General features: G+C 42.0%; 1 protein-coding gene across 1 annotated transcript; it reads left to right on the plus strand.

Annotated features, from left to right (window-relative positions):
* Nucleotides 1-220: 220 nt before the first annotated feature.
* Nucleotides 221-17,437, plus strand: LOC106568196 (proline dehydrogenase 1, mitochondrial-like). Its single transcript, XM_014138323.3, has 14 exons — nt 221-684; nt 1,115-1,323; nt 3,647-3,681; nt 6,015-6,164; nt 6,451-6,515; nt 6,647-6,763; nt 7,332-7,411; nt 7,531-7,612; nt 7,871-7,963; nt 10,136-10,282; nt 15,218-15,393; nt 15,652-15,750; nt 16,146-16,234; nt 16,651-17,437. Exons 1-14 carry the CDS (start codon nt 340-342, stop codon nt 16,839-16,841), a joined length of 1,878 nt encoding a protein of 625 aa, XP_013993798.1. The 5' UTR covers nt 221-339; the 3' UTR covers nt 16,842-17,437.
* Nucleotides 17,438-19,085: the final 1,648 nt, after the last annotated feature.

Here is a 19,085-nt window from a genome sequence, read left to right on the forward strand (position 1 = left end):
GATTGCTGTACTTTCTTTCAGGCAGGCGATACCATTAAGTCAAACACACTAGCACACCTTGCCAACAATTGTTTACACAACAACGGTGGGAACTGGGGAGGGGGCAAGGGGAAACGGGTTTTACTGAAGTGGGCTTTCCTCACGACGCGGGGTTCCTGCCAGATGCGTCAGAGTAGGCGTGCCTACTAAAATACGTAACTTGGGTTATAAACGCTGTGCAGCAACTAATTCTGGCTTTCAGTCTAGCCAGGAACGAGAAGTGGTGGATCCACGCGCCCTTAAACGCAATAAAACTAGTTTTAACTAATTTAAAAATTAAAGTAAATAACATTTAAAAAAATGTTCAATAAAGTAGTACCAGCTCTAGTCAAGTCAAGTTCCGACAAGATCAAGAGAATATGCTTGTCTCAGGGGAGATTTCGCTCCACGGTCGCATCCACGCAAGGTGATGAGGTTGAAGGAGGGAAAGAGAAGCAAGTTGATGAGTGCACTGTGGTGAAAGCTGTTCAAGCGGACATCATCATCCAATCAAAAAATACCACCGATGCTCAAACACAGAAGATCGAAATCGACTTTGACAATACTCATGAAGCTTACAAAAGCAAAGATAACATTGAGCTGCTTAGAAGTCTGTTGGTCTTCAAGCTTTGCACATTCGACTTCCTCGTTGACAAGAACAAGATGGTAGGGACATTATTTTGATGAGATTGTTTTTGCTACATTCCTTTGATTCGTTTTTACAGGTGTGGTTAGTAGGCTAACTGTCATATATCAGATAACGTAATGGACATTTCTGACTATCAAAAGGGCTATTATTCAACATACTTGCAGAAGAACAGCTTACATTAATTTCACAGCCTAACATTTCCAGGTGCACAAGTAGTTTAGGCCTATTATCATTAGCCTGGCTGACTGTCTGCACAGCCGCTGTGACTGAGGCAGGTGTTAACAAAACTATCTTATCATACCATTTGTATTGAATCTTGTGACTGAAATGAAAGTCGAAGGTGGTGGTTTTCGTAGATCAGCTCCTGGGTAGAACAAATTATAAGGAACACTACTCTAACTGGCGAGTTTTGGGTCTAACTCAGTTGTTTATTTGCTCTGTCCATAGTTGATGGACCTTAGCAAGAAGGTATTTGGCCAGTGGTTGTTTGAGAGGCTGATGAAGATGACGTTCTATGGACAGTTTGTGGCCGGGGAGGACCACAACTCAATCAAGCCTCTGATCCATAAGAACCAGGCCTTTGGCGTGGGGTCAGTCCTGGATTACAGTGTGGAGGAGGACCTGACCCAGGAGGAGGCAGAGAAGAAGGAGATGGAGTAAGTCGTCTCTGCCATCCTAGTCTGCTGTAGTAGTCTGTATCTCATTAGTCACAACCCCAGCTACAGTAACTCTAATAGAGGATATAGCACTCTTTCAGTATCCACACACTACAAATACAAGCTTTCACATTTTATAGATTCATAACTTATTATGAATCATTGATTATTTGTAGCAATGTGATATAGCGTGAGATGCCTATACTTTTACCTCAGTAGTCACAATGTAAACATTTTCTGCAATTGACCTATGGCAAAAGGCTACAGTCAAAATAATACTAGGTGATCCAATACTATTGGGGAACAAGTCATATGGTCAGTTCCATATGTTGCACTTTTCTCAGATTGTAGGCTCTGCTCTCCCTGTTATGTCTGTATCTCCCCTATCAAACACACTCTCTCCCTCTAAAACACACAGGCCTACTTATGTTTCATATTCATAAAAACCTGTGTTTACAACTTCTCAGCATAAAACATGCCCATCCCATTTTTCATGGTCTCAAATGGATTGTAAACAATGCATCACTTTCAGCATCTGACATTTCCCAGCACTACCTGGCCACAATTGGTTAGTTTAGACATACCCCTCGAGGCTCTCTCCTGATTTGATAGCTGAAGAAGCATGTTTATTCCAGTCCCTTTGAGAATGCAGTCACATGCGGTGGATTGTGACAAGCCAGCCCTGTTGTTACTTGATGCACCCTTTCAAAAGAGGCCCAGGGCGTGTTATGTTTTCATGTGTTTTGAGAAACAGCCTTCCCTTGTTTGGTTAGGGATTTTCTTATAGCCTGACTATGCACACATTCAAGCTGAACTAATAGGCTGAATAATGAAGAGGGTGGGGTGGTAGATGGGAATGATAGTGAAAAGGTTAGTGACACCATTAAAGACCAACTTGCTAACAGTCTGACCCTACCTCATTTCTGTGGAACTCTCCACACCAGGAGATGAGACTAATTAGGACTTTTGGAGCCAGCCTACATTGGTGGAGTAACACACAACATCCTCTTCTCTCTTGTTAATAATTGGATGTACCAGAGAGGAAGAGGACTCATTGTGAATTAATCATTGTGAGAGTGTACCAGAGTTGAAATCAACCTTTTATTTTTTAATCAAGGTTGGCAAAGTACATGCTTTAAATGAGTTTCTGAATTCTATTACTTTCATACTTCTAGACTCAACTAACTGATGTTAAAACTTTCTTGCAAATTGTGCAGTTAGCCTGTGCAAATATGTTCCCCTTGATAACATTAAGCCATGGCAATCACTGAAACAACCAACAGCACGGAAAGATGCCAGCAGCATACCACCCTGTATCTCACTGCTAGCTTGCCTCTGAAGTTAAGCAGGGTTCATCATGGTCAGTCCCTGGATGGGAGACCAAATGCTGCTTGAGGTGGTGTTGTAGGGCCAGCAGAAGGCACTCTTTTCGCTGGTCTAAAAAAATATGCCATTTCCCCAGGGCTGTGATTTGGGACATTGCCCGGTGTAAGGTTCTGTCTTAAACAGGTGCCCTGGCTCTCTGTGGTCACTGAAGATCCCATTGCGCTTGTCGTGAGTGTATGGGGTGTTAGCCCCGGTGTCCTTCCCAATCTGGCCCTCCAACCATCATGGCCAGCTAATCATCCCCAGCTTTTAATTGGCTCATTCATCCCCCCTCCTCTCCAATGTAACTATTTCCCTGGTTGTTGCTGTGAATGAGAATGTGTTCTCAGTCAACGTAACTGGTAAAATAAGGGTAATAAAAAAAAAATACAGAAATGCGCTAATGAGAGATCAATTTCCTTCATGTTATTCAAGCTTCTGTATTAGGTTCGGTTCTGGAATGGATCTTTCTGGATTAACCTAGGCTACTGTATGTGGGATGCACTGAGGTTTTGAAACAGTCAACAGTCTCAGTGATCAGAAGTCCACGACGGCACAAGAGATCAACTAGCAGGACATCTGCACTTCTACATAATGTTAACACCCTCCCCCCAATCCCGCTGTCGTGCGTACTATATATATATATATATATATATATATATATATATATATATATATATATAGTACAGTCAACATACTGGCACACACTCTGTGGTTGTGAAACGCTGAGCTGGAACTGATTTTAACAGCTTCTGGGGGGGCTGCTGCCACAAATTGTGATAATCTTTAGTGCATGACCTTGATTTATGAAATGATGAGTCATAATCCAGTTCATTACTGGGACCCCATCTACTTACTTCAACATTATTTCCAATGTCTTATTTGGTACTAAACACCTGAACACTTGATATAAGTATCTCTCAATTGTTATGTTATTTCGATGTTTCCTCTCTTTCAGTGCCTGTGTGTCTGAAGCTGAGAAAGAAAGTCCAGGTGTGTATTTGTTGACTGAAACGGATTAACAATTCAAAATGAGTTTTCAGTTTGATTTACAATTAATTTATTTGGTTATGATTGTGAGTTTTGTTGTAATTGATTGGTTATTTATGCACTTCATAATTTATTGCAGTGCCAGCTACAGAATTCTTTGTAACGCAGGAGCATGACCACAGTAATGTTACATCAGTAATGAAACATTTATGTAAAGTATCAGGCCATCTGGTTGGTGGAGGTGGGGGGCGGAACCCCTTTCATACGGGGCACATAACCGTGCGTGTGGAAGCAGTGGGGGCGCATTGCCAAAATATCTGTCGGTTCAGCAATGTTCCTGAATGCTAACTTTCTGGGTCTATGCCAGCGGTCATTTAAGGGTTAATATAGAGCTCTTACATGATGTTTGTTACGTGAGACTGCATGGTTGAGGGAGCAGGTTCGATCTGGATTTAGTCTGGAGGGGTTAATGAGGGCAAGTATGTAGGGTTGGTTGGTATCCAGATTTTCATACTCATACTGTTTTTGTACCATACTGGGGTATACAGTATTACTTAATGTGCTCACCAGGGGTGCGTGCGTGTGCGTGCGTGTGCCTGCGCCAGTCAAAGGTTTGGAAACACCTACTCATTCCAGGGCTTTTCTTTATTTGTACTGTTTTCTACATTGTAGAATAATAGTGAGGACAACAAAACTATGAAATAACACACATGGAATCATGTACTAACCAAAAAAGTGTTAAACAAATGAAAATATATTTTATATTTGAGGTTCTTCAAAGTAGCCACTCTTTGCCTTGATGACAGCTTTGCACACTCTTGGCATTCTCTCAACCAGCTTCATAAGGTAGTCACCTGGAATGCATTTCAATTAACAGGTGAGCCTTGTTAAAAGTTAATTTGTGGAATTTCTTTCCTTAATGCATTTGAGCCAATCAATTGTGTTGTGACAAGGTAGGGGTAGTATACAGAATATAGCCCTATTTGGTAAAATACCAAATCCATATTATGCAAGAACAGCTCAAATAAGCAAAGAGAAACGACAGTCCATCATTACTTTAAGACATGAAGGTCAGTCAATCTGGAAAATTTCAAGAACTTTGAAAGTTTCTTCAAGTACAGTCGCAAAAACCATCAAGCGTTAGGATGAAACTGCCGCTTATGAGGACCGCCACAGGAAAGGAAGACCCAGAGTTACCTCTGCTGCAGAGGATAAGTTCATTAGAGTTAACTGCACCTCAGATTGCAGCCCAAATAAATGCTTCACAGAGTTCAAGTAACAGACACATCTCAACATCAACTGTTCAGAGGAGACTGCGTGAATCAGGCCTTCATGGTCGAGTTGCTGCAAAGAAACCACTACTAAAGGACACCAATATGAAGAAGAGACTTGCTTGGGACAAGAAACATGAGCAATGGACATTAGGCTGGTGGAAATCTGTCCTTTGGTCTGATTAGTCCGAATTTTAGATTTTTGGTTCCAAACGCTGTGTCTTTGTGAGACACAGTGGGTGAACGGATGATCTCCGCATATGTGGTTCCCACCGTGAAGGATGGAGGTGTGATGGTGCTTCGCTGGTGTCACTGTCTGTGGTTTATTTAGAATTCAAGGCGCACTTAACCTGCATGGCTACCACAGCATTCTGCAGCGATATGCCATCCCATCTGGTTTGGGACTATCATTTGTTTTTCAACAGGACAATGACCCAACACACCTCCAGGCTGTGTAAGAGCTATTTGACCAAGAAGGAGTGTGATGGATTGCTGCATCAGATGACCTGGCCTCCACAATCACCTGACCTCAACCCAATTGAGATGGTTTGGGAATGCCAAGAGTGTGCAATGCTGTCATCAAGGCAAAGGGTGGCTACGTAAACAAATAGAAAAATCCCCAAAATATTTATAACACTTTTTTGGTTACTACATGATTCCATATGTGTTATTTCTTAGTTGATGTCTTCGCTATTATTCTACAATGTAGAAAATAGTTAAAATTAAGAAAAACCCTTGAGTGAGCAGGTGTGTCCAAACTTTATATGTGTATATATATATATATTGGTCTGCAGATGTGTTGTCTTACCAAGAGGCGCATGCCTGTGTAATATATTTGGTACACGTAGAAGTATTCTGCTGTCACAATTGTTCATTTTATGAAAAACAGATCTCCAGGTATCTATGCCAATTTAGATCTAGATTGTTTAGGTGATGGTGGTGAGGGTCATTCCTTTGGGAAGGCTTCTCTTGTCTTTCCCTCCCAGTGTTCTGTGTGGGTATACTCGAGTCTAGAGGATAGTCTTGTTACATTAGACAACGTCTCATGTTGTTTTCTGACTTTAGGTGTTGATCACCGTGAGAAGAAGTACAAGGCCCACCGTCAGTTTGGGGACCGTCGTGGGGGCGTGGTCAGTGCCAGGACATACTTCTATGCTGATGAGGCCAAGTGTGACAACCAGATGGAGACCTTCCTCAACTGCATAAAAGCCTCAGGTGAGAACACAATCAAATGCAGTGAGTTCAATGAATTACGTTTGTCCCCCCAATTTTTTTTTGGAGATGTTATATTATTGTAATGAAACAGGCAGGGGCCTGTAAACTTGAAACCCGAAGTCCGGCACGCTATCGACTGTGCCGCAAAAGCATGCTCAAGCGGCAGAGTCGATTTCCGCGCTTATAAACCCAGGGTCGTCACATTATGCTTGATATGGTTATTATGATACATTTATCAATTGTGTTATTGCTGCACTAAATGTTATGTTGTATCTCTGACTCTCAGGGGGGGCCTCTGTAGATGGATTTTCTGCCATTAAGATGACTGCCCTGGGCCGCCCACAGTTCCTGGTGAGTTAGACACCCTCTGTCTGTTAGACTCTCTCTTTTAGCCCTTGATTTAACATTGGTAGTGATCGTGACAGAGTGCAGCTTTTTTAGATTGTTTGTTGGTGTTATGACCGGTTTCCTCCCCTCTCCAGCTCCAGTTCTCAGAGGTGCTGGTGAAATGGAGGAGGTTCTTCAACCTGCTGGCAGCACAGCAGGGGAAGTCTGGCATGGATGCACTGGAGCAGAAACTGGAACTGGAACAGCTGAAGGTGCGTGTCACCTAGAGCAACACTCAATGTGGAGATGTGACCGAGTTCAAGCAGTTTCCCAGCTAAAAATCACCCAAACCGGCTCTCTGCTACTAAGAAGACTCCCTAGATCTAACATATTTCATATCTGTGAGAGCCTTATGGTTCCTTTAAGAAAAAAACACCTGTGAAAACACCATACCAAAATGATGAAACATTTATTAATTGTTTTTCCTCATACTAATTTCCTTGATCTATCTATAATGTTTCATCATTAATAGTTATTGATATTCATTAAAAAAAATCCTATTTTGGTCTTTTATTAGGATCCCCATTTATCTGTTGCGCAAGCAGCAGCTACTCTTCCTGGGGTTCACACAAAACATGAACCATGACATAATACAGAATATTAAAAGACAAAAACAGCTCAAGGACAGAACTACATATTGTACATTTTTAATGCTGTTAGGTGCTGTTAGGTGTTGCTTTATCTATTTTTTTCAACCAGGTTTGCTGTTCATTTGAGCATATGATATGGGAGTTCCATCAATAATGGCTCTATATAATACTGTACTTCTGTTTGCTACAGGAGAGTTTGACTAAGCTGGGGGTTGGAAATAAAGATGACATTGAGAACTGGTTTACTGGAGAGAAACTGGGCTCATCAGGGTAAGAGGCTGAACCTGGAATGCATCATGAGCACACAAACAATCAACTATTCAATAGATAGGATGTGCGTACAGGACTGGATTTGACTTTGAATATGTCATTTACATCATGTCCCCCAGAACGATAGACCTTCTGGACTGGAACAGCTTGATTAATGACAGAACATCGATCTCAAACCTGCTTGTCATTCCCAATGTTGAGGTGAGCTAGCCACATATTACACATGCACACGCACACACATAAATTGACATATCCTTGTAATATTTAACATACAGGTATAGTACTGTAGGATATCTACCTGAATGTGTTTGTACACAGAAACTCATGAAGTGCATTATGTACCTGCACAAATCCATCCATCCATGCAGTGTACATACAGTATATGCATACATACATAAATGCATTTTGTAGTTTAGGTCAGGGTTGACTCTAAATGAAATGTGTCTTCTGATTTTCTAGACTGGTCAGCTGGAGCCTCTGTTGAGGAAGTTCACTGTTGAAGAGGAGAAACAGATGAAGAGGATGCTGCAGAGAGTGGATGTTCTGGCCAAGGTAGGGGATATTTCGAGTGCAACATAGGCACTGTTAACTAGCATGGCTTTAAAATTTAACAACAGTATATTAACCCAGCTATTCACATATTCATTTTTATTTAAAAAAATAATTTCACCTTTATTTAACCAGGTAGGCCAGTTGAGAACAAGTTCTCATTTACAACTGCAACCTGGCCAAGATAAAGCAAAGCAAAGTGACAAAAAACAACAACACAGAGTTACACGTGGGATAAACAAAAGTACAGTCAATAACACAATAGAAAAATCTATATACAGTGTGTGCAAATGGAGTAAGGAGGTAAGGCAATAAATAGGCCATAGTAGCGAAGTAATTACAATTTAGCAAATTAACACTGGAGTGATAGATGTGCAGATGATGATGTGCAAGTAGAAATACTGGTGTGCAAAATTAGCAAAAATAAATAAAAACAATATGGTGATGAGGTAGGTGGTTGGATGTGCTATTTACAGATGGGCTGTGTACAGCTGCAGCGATTGGTAAGCTGCTCAGATAGCTGATGCTTAAAGTTAGTGAGTGAGATATGTCTCCAACTTCAGCGATTTTTGCAATTCGTTCCAGTCATTGGCAGCAGAGAACTGGAAGGAAAGGCGGCCAGAGGAAGTGTTGGCTTTGGGGATGACCAATACCTGCTGGAGCTCGTGCTATGGGTGGGTGTTGCTATGGTGACCAGTGAGCTGAGATAAGGCGGCGCTTTATCTAGCAAAGACTTATAGATGACCTGGAGCCAGTGGTTTGGCGACGAATATGTAGCGAGGGCCAGCCGACGAGAACATACAGGTCGTAGTGGTAGGTGGTATATGGGGCTTTGGTGACAAAACGGATGGCACTGTGATAGCCTGCATCCAGTTTGCTGAGTAGAGTGTTGGAGGCAATTTTGTAAATGACATCTCCGAAGTCGAGGATCGGTAAAATAGTCATTTTTACGAGGGTATGTTTGGCAGCATGAGTGAAGGAGGCTTTGTTGCGAAATAGGAAGTCGATTCTAGATTTTATTTTGGATTGGAGATGCTTAATGTGCTTCTTCTTGAGCCACTCCTTTGTTGCCTTGGCCGTGTGTTTTGGGTCATTGTCATGCTGGAATACCCATCTACGACCCATTTTCAATGCCCTGGCTGAGGGAAGGAGGTTCTCACCCAAGATTTGCAATTTGAGTCCTAAGTCAATGGATACTGTAATGGCATTCAATAGAAAACTACAAAAATTAAAGAATCCCATTTCCTGGATGGATTTTTCTCAGGTTTTCGCCTGCCATATCAGTTCTGTTATACTCACAGACATTATTTGAAGTGTTTTCTATCCAAATCTACCAATTATTTGCATATCCTAGCTTCTGGGCCTGAGTAGCAGGCAGATTACTTTGGGCATGCTTTTCATCCAGCGATGAAAATAGTGCCCCCTACCCTAATGAAGTTAATGTGTCCGGAAGGAGAGTTTACAGTCTAGCCAGACCCCTAGGTATTTGTCGTTGTCCACATATTCACATATTCATATTCTAATTGAATCATGGGATGTAGTATATATCAGATTTTGCAAGAATCTTCTCTTACTCTCAGCCCTGCCTCAGTGAGCAGGCCATATGGGAGTTTATTGGAAATGAACCTTTTGGCAATAGTTTTGTTTGTTCTTATTACAAATGTTCTCATTTACTACAGCAGTGTGTCATCATTTTTTGGGAAAGGTTGTGTTTGAATTGAAGTTGCACTGCTCCAACAGGACCAAGAGTCTACTATGACGTGTTGAATCCAAAGTCTAGTTGCTCTTAAGTGAGTCTCTATAGATACAAGTAATACCTTGGTCCCTTGAGATTGCATTAGCATGGGTGGACTACATGGCAACACAAGATTGCCAAAGACCTCAACATGCTATGACTGTGATATGTGTTGTCTCACCTAGCTATCTTAAGATGAATGCAGTAATTGTAAGTTGCTCTGGAAAGCACAGTCTGCTAAATGACTAAAATGTCAAATTTAACATGCTCTTAAATAGAAGACTTAGACTCATACATTTCTATAGCCTAGGTAGGAGCAAGATCACTGAAGGGTTTCAGATGATCAACAACATTTTCTGCTCACTTTTCTGGAGCTGACCGGGTGTTGATGCTAACTGACAAAAGTTAACAAAAAGCTTTTGTCCTTCCCTCTATCCCAGCATGCGGTGGAGAACGGGGTGAGGCTGATGGTGGATGCTGAGCAGACGTACTTCCAGCCGGCCATCAGCAGACTGACCCTGGAGATGCAGAGGATCTTCAACAGAGAGAAGCCCATCATCTTCAACACCTACCAGTGCTATCTTAAGGTGAGGCCAACCGTATTATCTTCCAAGAAAACTCTCCTCGGTTATCGTCACAGCCGTGTATATCCCCCCCGCAAGCGGATACCAAGACAGCCATCAAGGAACTTCACTGGACGTTATGCAAACTTGAAATCATATATCCTGAGGCTGCATTTATTGTAGCTGGGGATTTTAACAAAGCTAATCTGAGAACAAGGCTACCTAAATTCTATCAGCATATTGATTGCAGGGTAGCCTCAGACAATAACATTGACGTATACGCTGTATAGGAGATGTTGTACCCACTGTGACTATAAAAACCTTCCCTAACCAGAAACCGTGGATTGATGGCAGCATTCGCGCAAAACTGAAAGCACGTATCACTGCATTTAATCATGGCAATGTGACTGGAAACATGACCCAATACAAAGTGTAGTTATCCCCTCCGTAAGGTGATCAAACAAGCAAAGCGTCAGTATAGAGACAAAGTGGAGCCGCAATTCAACGGCTCAAACACAAGACGTATGTGGCAGGGTTGACGGACAATCAGTCAAACCAGCCCCATCGTTGACATCGAAGTCTTGATCCCAGACAAATTAAACAACTTCTTTGCGCGCTTTGAGGACAATACGGTGCCACCGACACGGCCGTGGCCGACGTGAGTAAAACATTTAAACGTGTTAACCCTCACAGGGCTGCCGGTCCAGACCGCATCCCTAGCCGTGTCCTCAGAGCATGCGCTGACCAGCTGGCTGGTGTGTTTACGGACATATTCAATCAATCCCTATCCCAGTCTGCTGTCCCCACATGCTTCATTACATTTACATTTTTACATTTTAGTCATTTAGCAGACGCTCTTATCCAGAGCGACTTACATTAGTGAATGCATACATTTCATAGAATTATTTTCCTGTGCTGGCCCCCCGTGGGAATCGAACCCACAACCCCTGGCATTGCAAACACCATGCTCTACCAACTGAGCTACAGGGAAGGCTTCAAGATGGCCACCATTGTTCCTGTTCCCAAGAAAGCTACGGTAACTGAACTAAATGACTATTGCCCCGTAGCACTCACTTCTGTCATCATGAAGTGCTTTGAGAGACTAGTCAAGGATCATATCACCTCCACCCTACCTGACTCCCTAGACCCACTCCAATTTGCTTACCGCCCCAATATGTCCACAGACGATGCAATCGCCATCACACTGCACACTGCTCTATCCCATCTAGACAAGAGGAATACCTATGTAAGAATGCTGTTCATTGAATACAGCTCAGCATTCAGTACCTCCAAACTCATCATTAAGCTTGAGACCCTGGGTCTCGACCCTGCTCTGTGCAACTGGGTCCTGGACTTCCTGACGGGACGCCCCCAGGTGGTGAAGGTGATCCACAACACTGGGGCCCCACAGGGGTGCATGCTCAGCCCCCTCCTGTACTCCCTGTTCACCCATGACTGCGTAGCCATGCACATCTCCAACTCAATGATCAAGTTTGCAGACGACACTACAGTGGTAGGCTTGATTACCAACAATGACAAGACAGCCTACTGGGAGAAGGTGAGGGCCCTCGGAGTGTGGTGTCAGGAGAATAACCTCTCACTCAATGTCAGCAACACAAAAGTCATGATCGTGGACTTCAGGAAACAGCAAAGGGAGCACCCCCATATCCACGTCGACAGGACAGCTGTCCCGGCGTGAAGGTGGAAAGTTAAGTTCCTCGGTGTACATATCACCGACAAAATTAAATCGTCCATGCACACAGACAGTGTGGTGAAGAAGGCGCAATAGCGCAAATGCACTGCCCACAACCGCAGGGCTCTCCAAATGGTGGCGCGGTCTGCACAATGCATCACTGGGGGCAAATTCCTTCCCTCCAGGACACCTACAACATCCGATGTCACAGGAAGGCAAAAAAGATCATAAAAGACAATAACCAGAGAGGCGGCTGCCTACCTACAGACTTGATATCATTGGCCACTTTAATAAATGGAACACTACCGTAATTTCCTGACTATTAAGCGCACCTGAATATAAGCCGCACCCACTGAATTAAAACATTTTTTTTTATTTTGAACATAAATAAGCCGCACATGTCTATAAGCCGCAGGTGCCTACCGGTACATTGAAACAAATGAAATTTACACAGGCTTTAACGAAACACGGCTTGTAACAAAAATAAATAGGCTTTAACGAAACACGGCTTGTAACAAAAATAAAAAATTAGCAGTAAGCTTTAGTTGTCTTTTTGCACTGAGTCAATTCCTCACGCTGCTGTTTCCAATGTCTTATCATCGACTCATTAAGACCAAGCTCCCGTGCAGCAGCTCTATTTCCTTTTCCAACAGCCTGATCAATTGCCTTCAACTTGAAAGCTGCATCATATGCATTTATCCGTGTCTTTGCCATGATGAGGGTGACAAAATGACTACCGTAATCAGAATGATGGGAAGTTTGAGAGCGCTCGATTTAATCTAAACAGTAAACAAAAAAGTTGTTTGACCTTAACCCGTTCAGGAATTTCATTGGTCTTATGAAAGCTTCATGCCGCCAAAAAACTGAGCACATCACAGAACAAACTGAGCACGTCACAGAATGTGTTTTTTTGGAATAAAAAAATTGAAAGCGGGAAAAATCCATATATTAGCCGCGTCATTGTTTAAGCCGCGATGTTCAAAGCGTGGGAAAAAAGTTGCGGCTTATAGTCCGGAATTTACGGTAGTCACTTAATAATGCCACTTTAAGAATGTTTTCATATCTCACATTACTCATCTCATATGTGTATACTGTATCCTTCCCTATCTATTGCATCTTAGTCGCTCTGTCACTGCTCATCCATATATTTTATACTTATATATTCTCATTCCTTTACTAGATTGTGTGTATTAGGTTTTGTTGTGGAATTGTTAGATATTACCTGTTAGATACTGCTGCACTGTCGGATCTACAGTGGGGGAAAAAAGTATTTGATCCCCTGCTGATTTTGTACGTTTGCCCACTGACAAAGAAATTATCAGTCTATAATTTTAATGGTAGGTTTATTTGAACAGTGAGAGACAGAATAACAGCAAAAATATTGAGAAAAACGCATGTCAAAAATGTTATAAATTAATTAGCATTTTAATGAGGGAAATAAGTATTTGACCCCCTCTCAATCAGAAAGATTTCTGGCTCCCAGGTGTCTTTTATACAGGTAACGAGCTGAGATTAGGAGCACACTCTTAAAGGGTGTGCTCCTAACCGCAGCTTGTTACCTGTATAAAAGACACCTGTCCACAGAAGCAATCAATCAATCAGATTCCAAACTCTCCACCATGGCCAAGACCAAAGAGCTCTTCAAGGGTGTCAGGGACAAGATTGTAGACCTACACAAGGCTGGAATGGGCTACAAGACCATCACCAAGCAGCTTGGTGAGAAGGTGACAACAGTTGGTGCGATTATTCGCAAATGGAAGAAACACAAAAGAACTGTCAATATCCCTCGGCCTGGGGCTCCATGCAAGATCTCACCTCGTGGAGTTGCAATGAGCATGAGAACGTTGAGGATTCAGCCCAGAACTACACGGGAGGATCTTGTCAGTGATCTCAAGGCAGCTGGGACCATAGTCACCAAGAAAACAATTGGTAACACACTACGCCATGAAGGACTGAAATCCTGCAGCGCCCGCATGGTCCCCCTGCTCAAGAATACATATACATGCCCGTCTGAAGTTTGCCAATGAACATCTGAATGATTCAGAGGACAACTGGTGAAAATGTTGTGGTCAGATGAGACCGAAATGGAGCTCTTTGGCATCAACTCAACTCGCCGTGTTTGGAGGAGGAGGAATGCTGCCTATGACCCCAAGAACACCATCTCCACTGTCAAACATGGAGGTGGAAACATTATGCTTTGGGGGTGTTTTTCTGCTAAGGGGACAGGACAACTTCACCGCATCATTTGACGGGGCCATGTACTGTCAAATCTTGGGTGAGAACCTCCTTCCCTCAGCCAGGGCATTGAAAATGGGTTGTGGATGGGTATTCCAGCATGACAATGACCCAAAACACACGGCCAAGGCAACAAAGGAGTGGCTCAAGAAGAAGCACATTAAGGTTTTGGAGTGGCCTAGCCAGTCTCCAGACCTTAATCCCATAGACAATCTGTGGAGGGAGCTGAAGGTTCGAGTTGCCAAACGTCAGCCTCGAAACCTTAATGACTTGGAGAAGATCTGCAAAGAGGAGTGGGACAAAATCCCTCCTGAGATGTGTGCAAACTTGGTGGACAACTACAAGAAACGTCTGACCTCTGTGATTGCCAACAAGGGTTTTGCCACCAAGTACTAAGTCATGTTTTGCAGAGGGGTCAAATACTTATTTCCCTCATTAAAATGCAAATCAATTTATAACATTTTTGACAAGCGTTTTTCTGGATTTTTGTTGTTGTTATTCTGTCTCTCACTGTTCATATAAACCTACCATTAAAATTATAGACTGATCATTTCTTTGTAAGTGGGCAAACGTACAAAATCAGCAGGGGATCAAATACTTTTTTCCCCCACTGTAGAAGTATAAGCATTTCGCTACACTCGCAATAACATCTGCTAACCATGTGTATGTGACCAATAAAATGTGATTTGATTTGTGTGTAGAGCTTGGGACTTGTTATTGGGACTACATGTACTATCTCATATATGTTTGTAGGGAGGATCCCTGTTATGTATAGACTTGTCATATGCTTAGAGTGAAACAGGTTTTGTAAGCCTCCCATATTTGACTCATAAAAGCCCAACCTAGTTTATAAACCTTCCATAGCCATGTTTGTTTTTTGACATAAACCTGAAATGAAACTATTTAAACACGATTGTGTTACTTATCTACCCTTTGTACAGGTGTTATGGACAGCCTGGTTCATAAATGTCAAGATTTGTGGTGTTAACCACAGCGTTATATAATTGTGTTACCCTTTACTACCTGTAAAGGAAGCCTATGACAATGTGTCTGTGGACGTGGAGCTGTCCCGGCGTGAAGGTTGGTACTTTGGGGCCAAGCTGGTCCGCGGGGCCTACATGTACCAGGAGAGGAGCAGGGCGGAGGAGATCGGCTACGAAGACCCCATTAACCCAGACTACGAGGCCACCAACCGAATGTACCACAAGTAAGACCCCCTTCTGTGCTTTGGGGTGTAGTTTCCCCTAGGTACAGATCTAGGATCAGCTTCCCCGACCCCCAATCCATTCGTGTGGAAAATACAAAACTGACCTAAGATCATCTTCACCCTACCCCCATTGGTGTAATGCGTGACTTTAGAAAATTGGTATTTACATAGTTGAATTTGGATGCATTATGTGATGAAGTTATCATATCAGCTGAATGGAATAGCCAAAGTTCCTTGTCTTTCCTTGATTCTCCAAAGATGTTTAGAGTTTGTGTTGGAAGAGATCGACCACAACAGGAAGGCTAATGTCATGGTGGCGTCACACAACGAGGACACTGTGAAATTCACTCTGGAGAAGTAAGACCAGCCTCTGGGCTTTATTCAAATCAAGAGGTGGTTAGACTAGTTACTAGACTTTTTCTACAGACATTTTGCACCACAAAGCACCAAACCAGTAGTAAAACCACTTCACAGAAACCAAATGTATTCTATCAATGGGCATGTAGCAAGTGGTTAAGAGCGTTCGGCCAGTAACCGAAAGGTCACTGGTTCGAATCCCCGAGTCGACTAGGTAAAAAATCTTTCTGTACCCTTGAGCAAGGCACTTAACCCTAATTGCTCCTGTAAGTCGCTCTGGATAAGATTGTCTGCTAAATGACTAAAACGTAAATGCATACATCAGTGATGTTTATTTTTGCACAGTGTTATGTTTTTTTAAATATTTACATTCCGTCTGTGTTGTGTCTCTGCAGGATGAACCAGATGGGTCTGTCACCCACTGAGAACAAGGTCTATTTTGGACAGCTGCTCGGAATGTGTGACCAGATCAGCTTCCCACTAGGTACTGTAATCTCAACACCTTCAGAACTGTAGATAGGTGTTGCATAATAATAATAATGGGTTTATTGGAGTTCAAGATTTATTGATTGTCATTTTGGTCAGAAATCTTGTGCGAAACAAACAACAACCTCAGGGTCTCACTCCGTCATCAGTCACCTGATACCATACCATAGCTATCTTTAGTGTGTAGATCAATAGGGGTTCACACAGTTCTTACACATTTTGTTATTATATAATTTAGCTTTTTATTTATTTAGAAAATTAGTTTAGAGACTAACTTTTAGACAAAAATACCTTCCATACCTGTACATGTAATTAGGTTCCAATGTTTTTCTGTGCTTGTGTCAAACACATTGCCAGTGGTTGTTGCTTCTCCAGTCACATAACATCTCCCACTCTCTCTGTGTCTGAGAACAGGCCAGGCTGGATTCCCAGTGTACAAATACGTCCCCTACGGCCCAGTCAACGAGGTCATCCCCTACCTGTCTCGCCGTGCCCTGGAGAACAGGGGCTTCATGAAGGGATCCCAGAGGGAGCGCAGCCTGCTGTGGAAGGAACTCAAACGCAGGCTGCTCAATGGACAGATCCTCTACAAGCCTGTGTACTAACTGAGCTGACTGACTGTCTGGCACACCAGCACTCTGCCCCTGTAATACATTCCAATGTCTTAACCAAACCTGCCCTGCGCACAATGGGGTGAATACTAACTTCCACTTAAGTTGAATTTTCACTTAGTCATGCTCTGATGTCAATGGGAGCCTAAAGTGAAACATTGACTGAAGTGGACGTTAGCATTCACCCCCATGGCTTTAGAATGTACTGTAGGTAGGCTTGTCTAGAACTAAGATACTCTCCTAATACCAAAAGGCCCTCTGACTGGCTCTGCCTTTTGATCTATTGCTGCCAAAGGTGTCCTTATTTTATATAAGAATATCTTATCCACTGTGGTTTAGCAGCTTATTCAGTGGCTTATTGGCCATTTTTAAAGTTGAGCTTTATTCTTAAGCTAGCATGGAAACTGTTTGATTTGTTAACACTGCTTATAGAGTCATATCAATATAACTAGTTGTCGTCAGGATTTTTCTGAATTTATTATGGCTCCTATTTAATGTGTCCAGTGTCTTTGTTCCCTCCATGTTCAGGAACGGTATGTTTTGTAAAGATTTAGTTATTTATCATTTCATTAAACTGCTTTGAAACCCTTGTTTGTTAGCATGTAATGTTTAAAGTTGTCCTTTATATCTATGTTTTACTGAACAGTGGATGATTGGCCATTTGTAAACACTTTGTACAGGGTTCTAGCTTTGCTGATTTTAAAACCAATATTTTCATTATTTAAATAGAAATATATAAAACTGATGTACACAAGGTCGTACAGGAGGATGATATTACTGTCTTATTTTACAAATCATGTCAACGAGAAAAGCACTGTGTATGTCAGTTTTATTCTTGAGCTATGCAATGTGTGTTGCTGATAATTAGTTAAAGTTTATCAAAATGTTATTTTTATGAAAATAGCCCTTTTTTTGTTAAGGGGGTGGATCAGCTTTAATATTGCAGGTTGTGGCTTCCATCATTGTAAATGTCTGCATCATTTCCAATCCACGATATATTTTCTTGTAAATTGATAGAGTACCAATCAAAAGTTTGATACACGTTTTTCTTAATTTTTACAATTTTCTACATTGTAGAATAATAGTGGAGACATCAAAACTATGAAATAACACATTGAATCATATAGTAACCAAAAAATGGTTTATATTTTAGGTTCTTCAACATAGCCATCCTTTGCTTTGATGACAGCTTTGCACACTCTTGGCATTCTCTCAACCAGCTTCAGCTGGAAAGCTTTTCCAACTGTCTTGAAGGAGTTCCCACATATGCTGAACACTTGCTGGCTGCTTTTCCTTCACTCTGCGGTCCAACTCATCCAAACCATCTCCATTTGGGTTGAGGTTGGGTGATTGTGGAGGCCAGGTCATCTGATCCAGCACTCCATCACTCTCCTTACACAGCCTGGAGGTATGTTGGCTCATTGTCCTGTTGAAAAACAAATGATAGTCCCACTAAGTGCAAACCAGATGGGATGGCGTATCGCTGCAGAATGCTGTGGTAGCCATGCTGGTTAAGTCTGCCTTGAATTCTAAATAAATCACTGACAGTGTCACCAGCAAAGCACCATCACACCTCCTCCTCCATGCTTCACAGTGGGAACCACACATGCAGAGATCAAACGTTCATCTACTCTGCATCTCATAAAGACAGCGGTTGGAACCAAAATTCTCAAATTTGGTCTCATCAGACCAGAGTTAACTGGGTTTTCCTTTCCTGTGGCGGTCCTCATGAGAGCCAGTTTCATTATAGCACTTGATAGTTACTGCACTTGAAGAAACATTCAAAGTTCTTGAAATGTTCTGTATTGACTGGCCTTCATGTCTTAAAGTAATGATGGACTGTCGTTTCTCGTTGCTTATTTGAGCAAAGACTTCGTCTTTTACCATATGGACTTGGTATTTTACCAAATAGGGCTATCTTCTGTATACCAGCCCTACCTTGTCACAACACAACTTTTTGGCTCAAATGCATTAAGAAGGAAAGAAATTCAACAAATTAACTTTTAACAAGGCACACCTGTTAATTGAAATGCATTCCAGGTGACTACCTCATGAAGCTGTTTGAGAGAATTCCAACAATGTGCAAAGCTGTCAAGGCAAAGGGTGGCAACTTTGAAGAATCTGAAATATAAATATATTTTGATTAGTTTAACACTTTTTTTAGATACTACATGATTCCATATGTGTTATTTCATGGTTTTGATGTCTTTACTATTATTCTGCAATTTAGAAAATAGT

The sequence above is a fragment of the Salmo salar genome, chromosome 13 (genome assembly GCF_965601325.2).
Source record: "Salmo salar chromosome 13, fSalSal1, whole genome shotgun sequence".
Taxonomy (NCBI): Eukaryota; Metazoa; Chordata; class Actinopteri; order Salmoniformes; family Salmonidae; genus Salmo; species Salmo salar.

Coding starts and splice junctions, on each gene's coding strand:
- LOC106568196 (XM_014138323.3), top strand. CDS start 340: ATGTTCAATAAAGTAGTACCAGCTCTAGTCAAGTCAAGTTCCGACAAG. Junction 6,165..6,450: donor CAACTGCATAAAAGCCTCAG/GTGAGAACACAA, acceptor TCTGACTCTCAG/GGGGGGCCTCTGTAGATGGA. Junction 7,412..7,530: donor GAGAAACTGGGCTCATCAGG/GTAAGAGGCTGA, acceptor CATGTCCCCCAG/AACGATAGACCTTCTGGACT.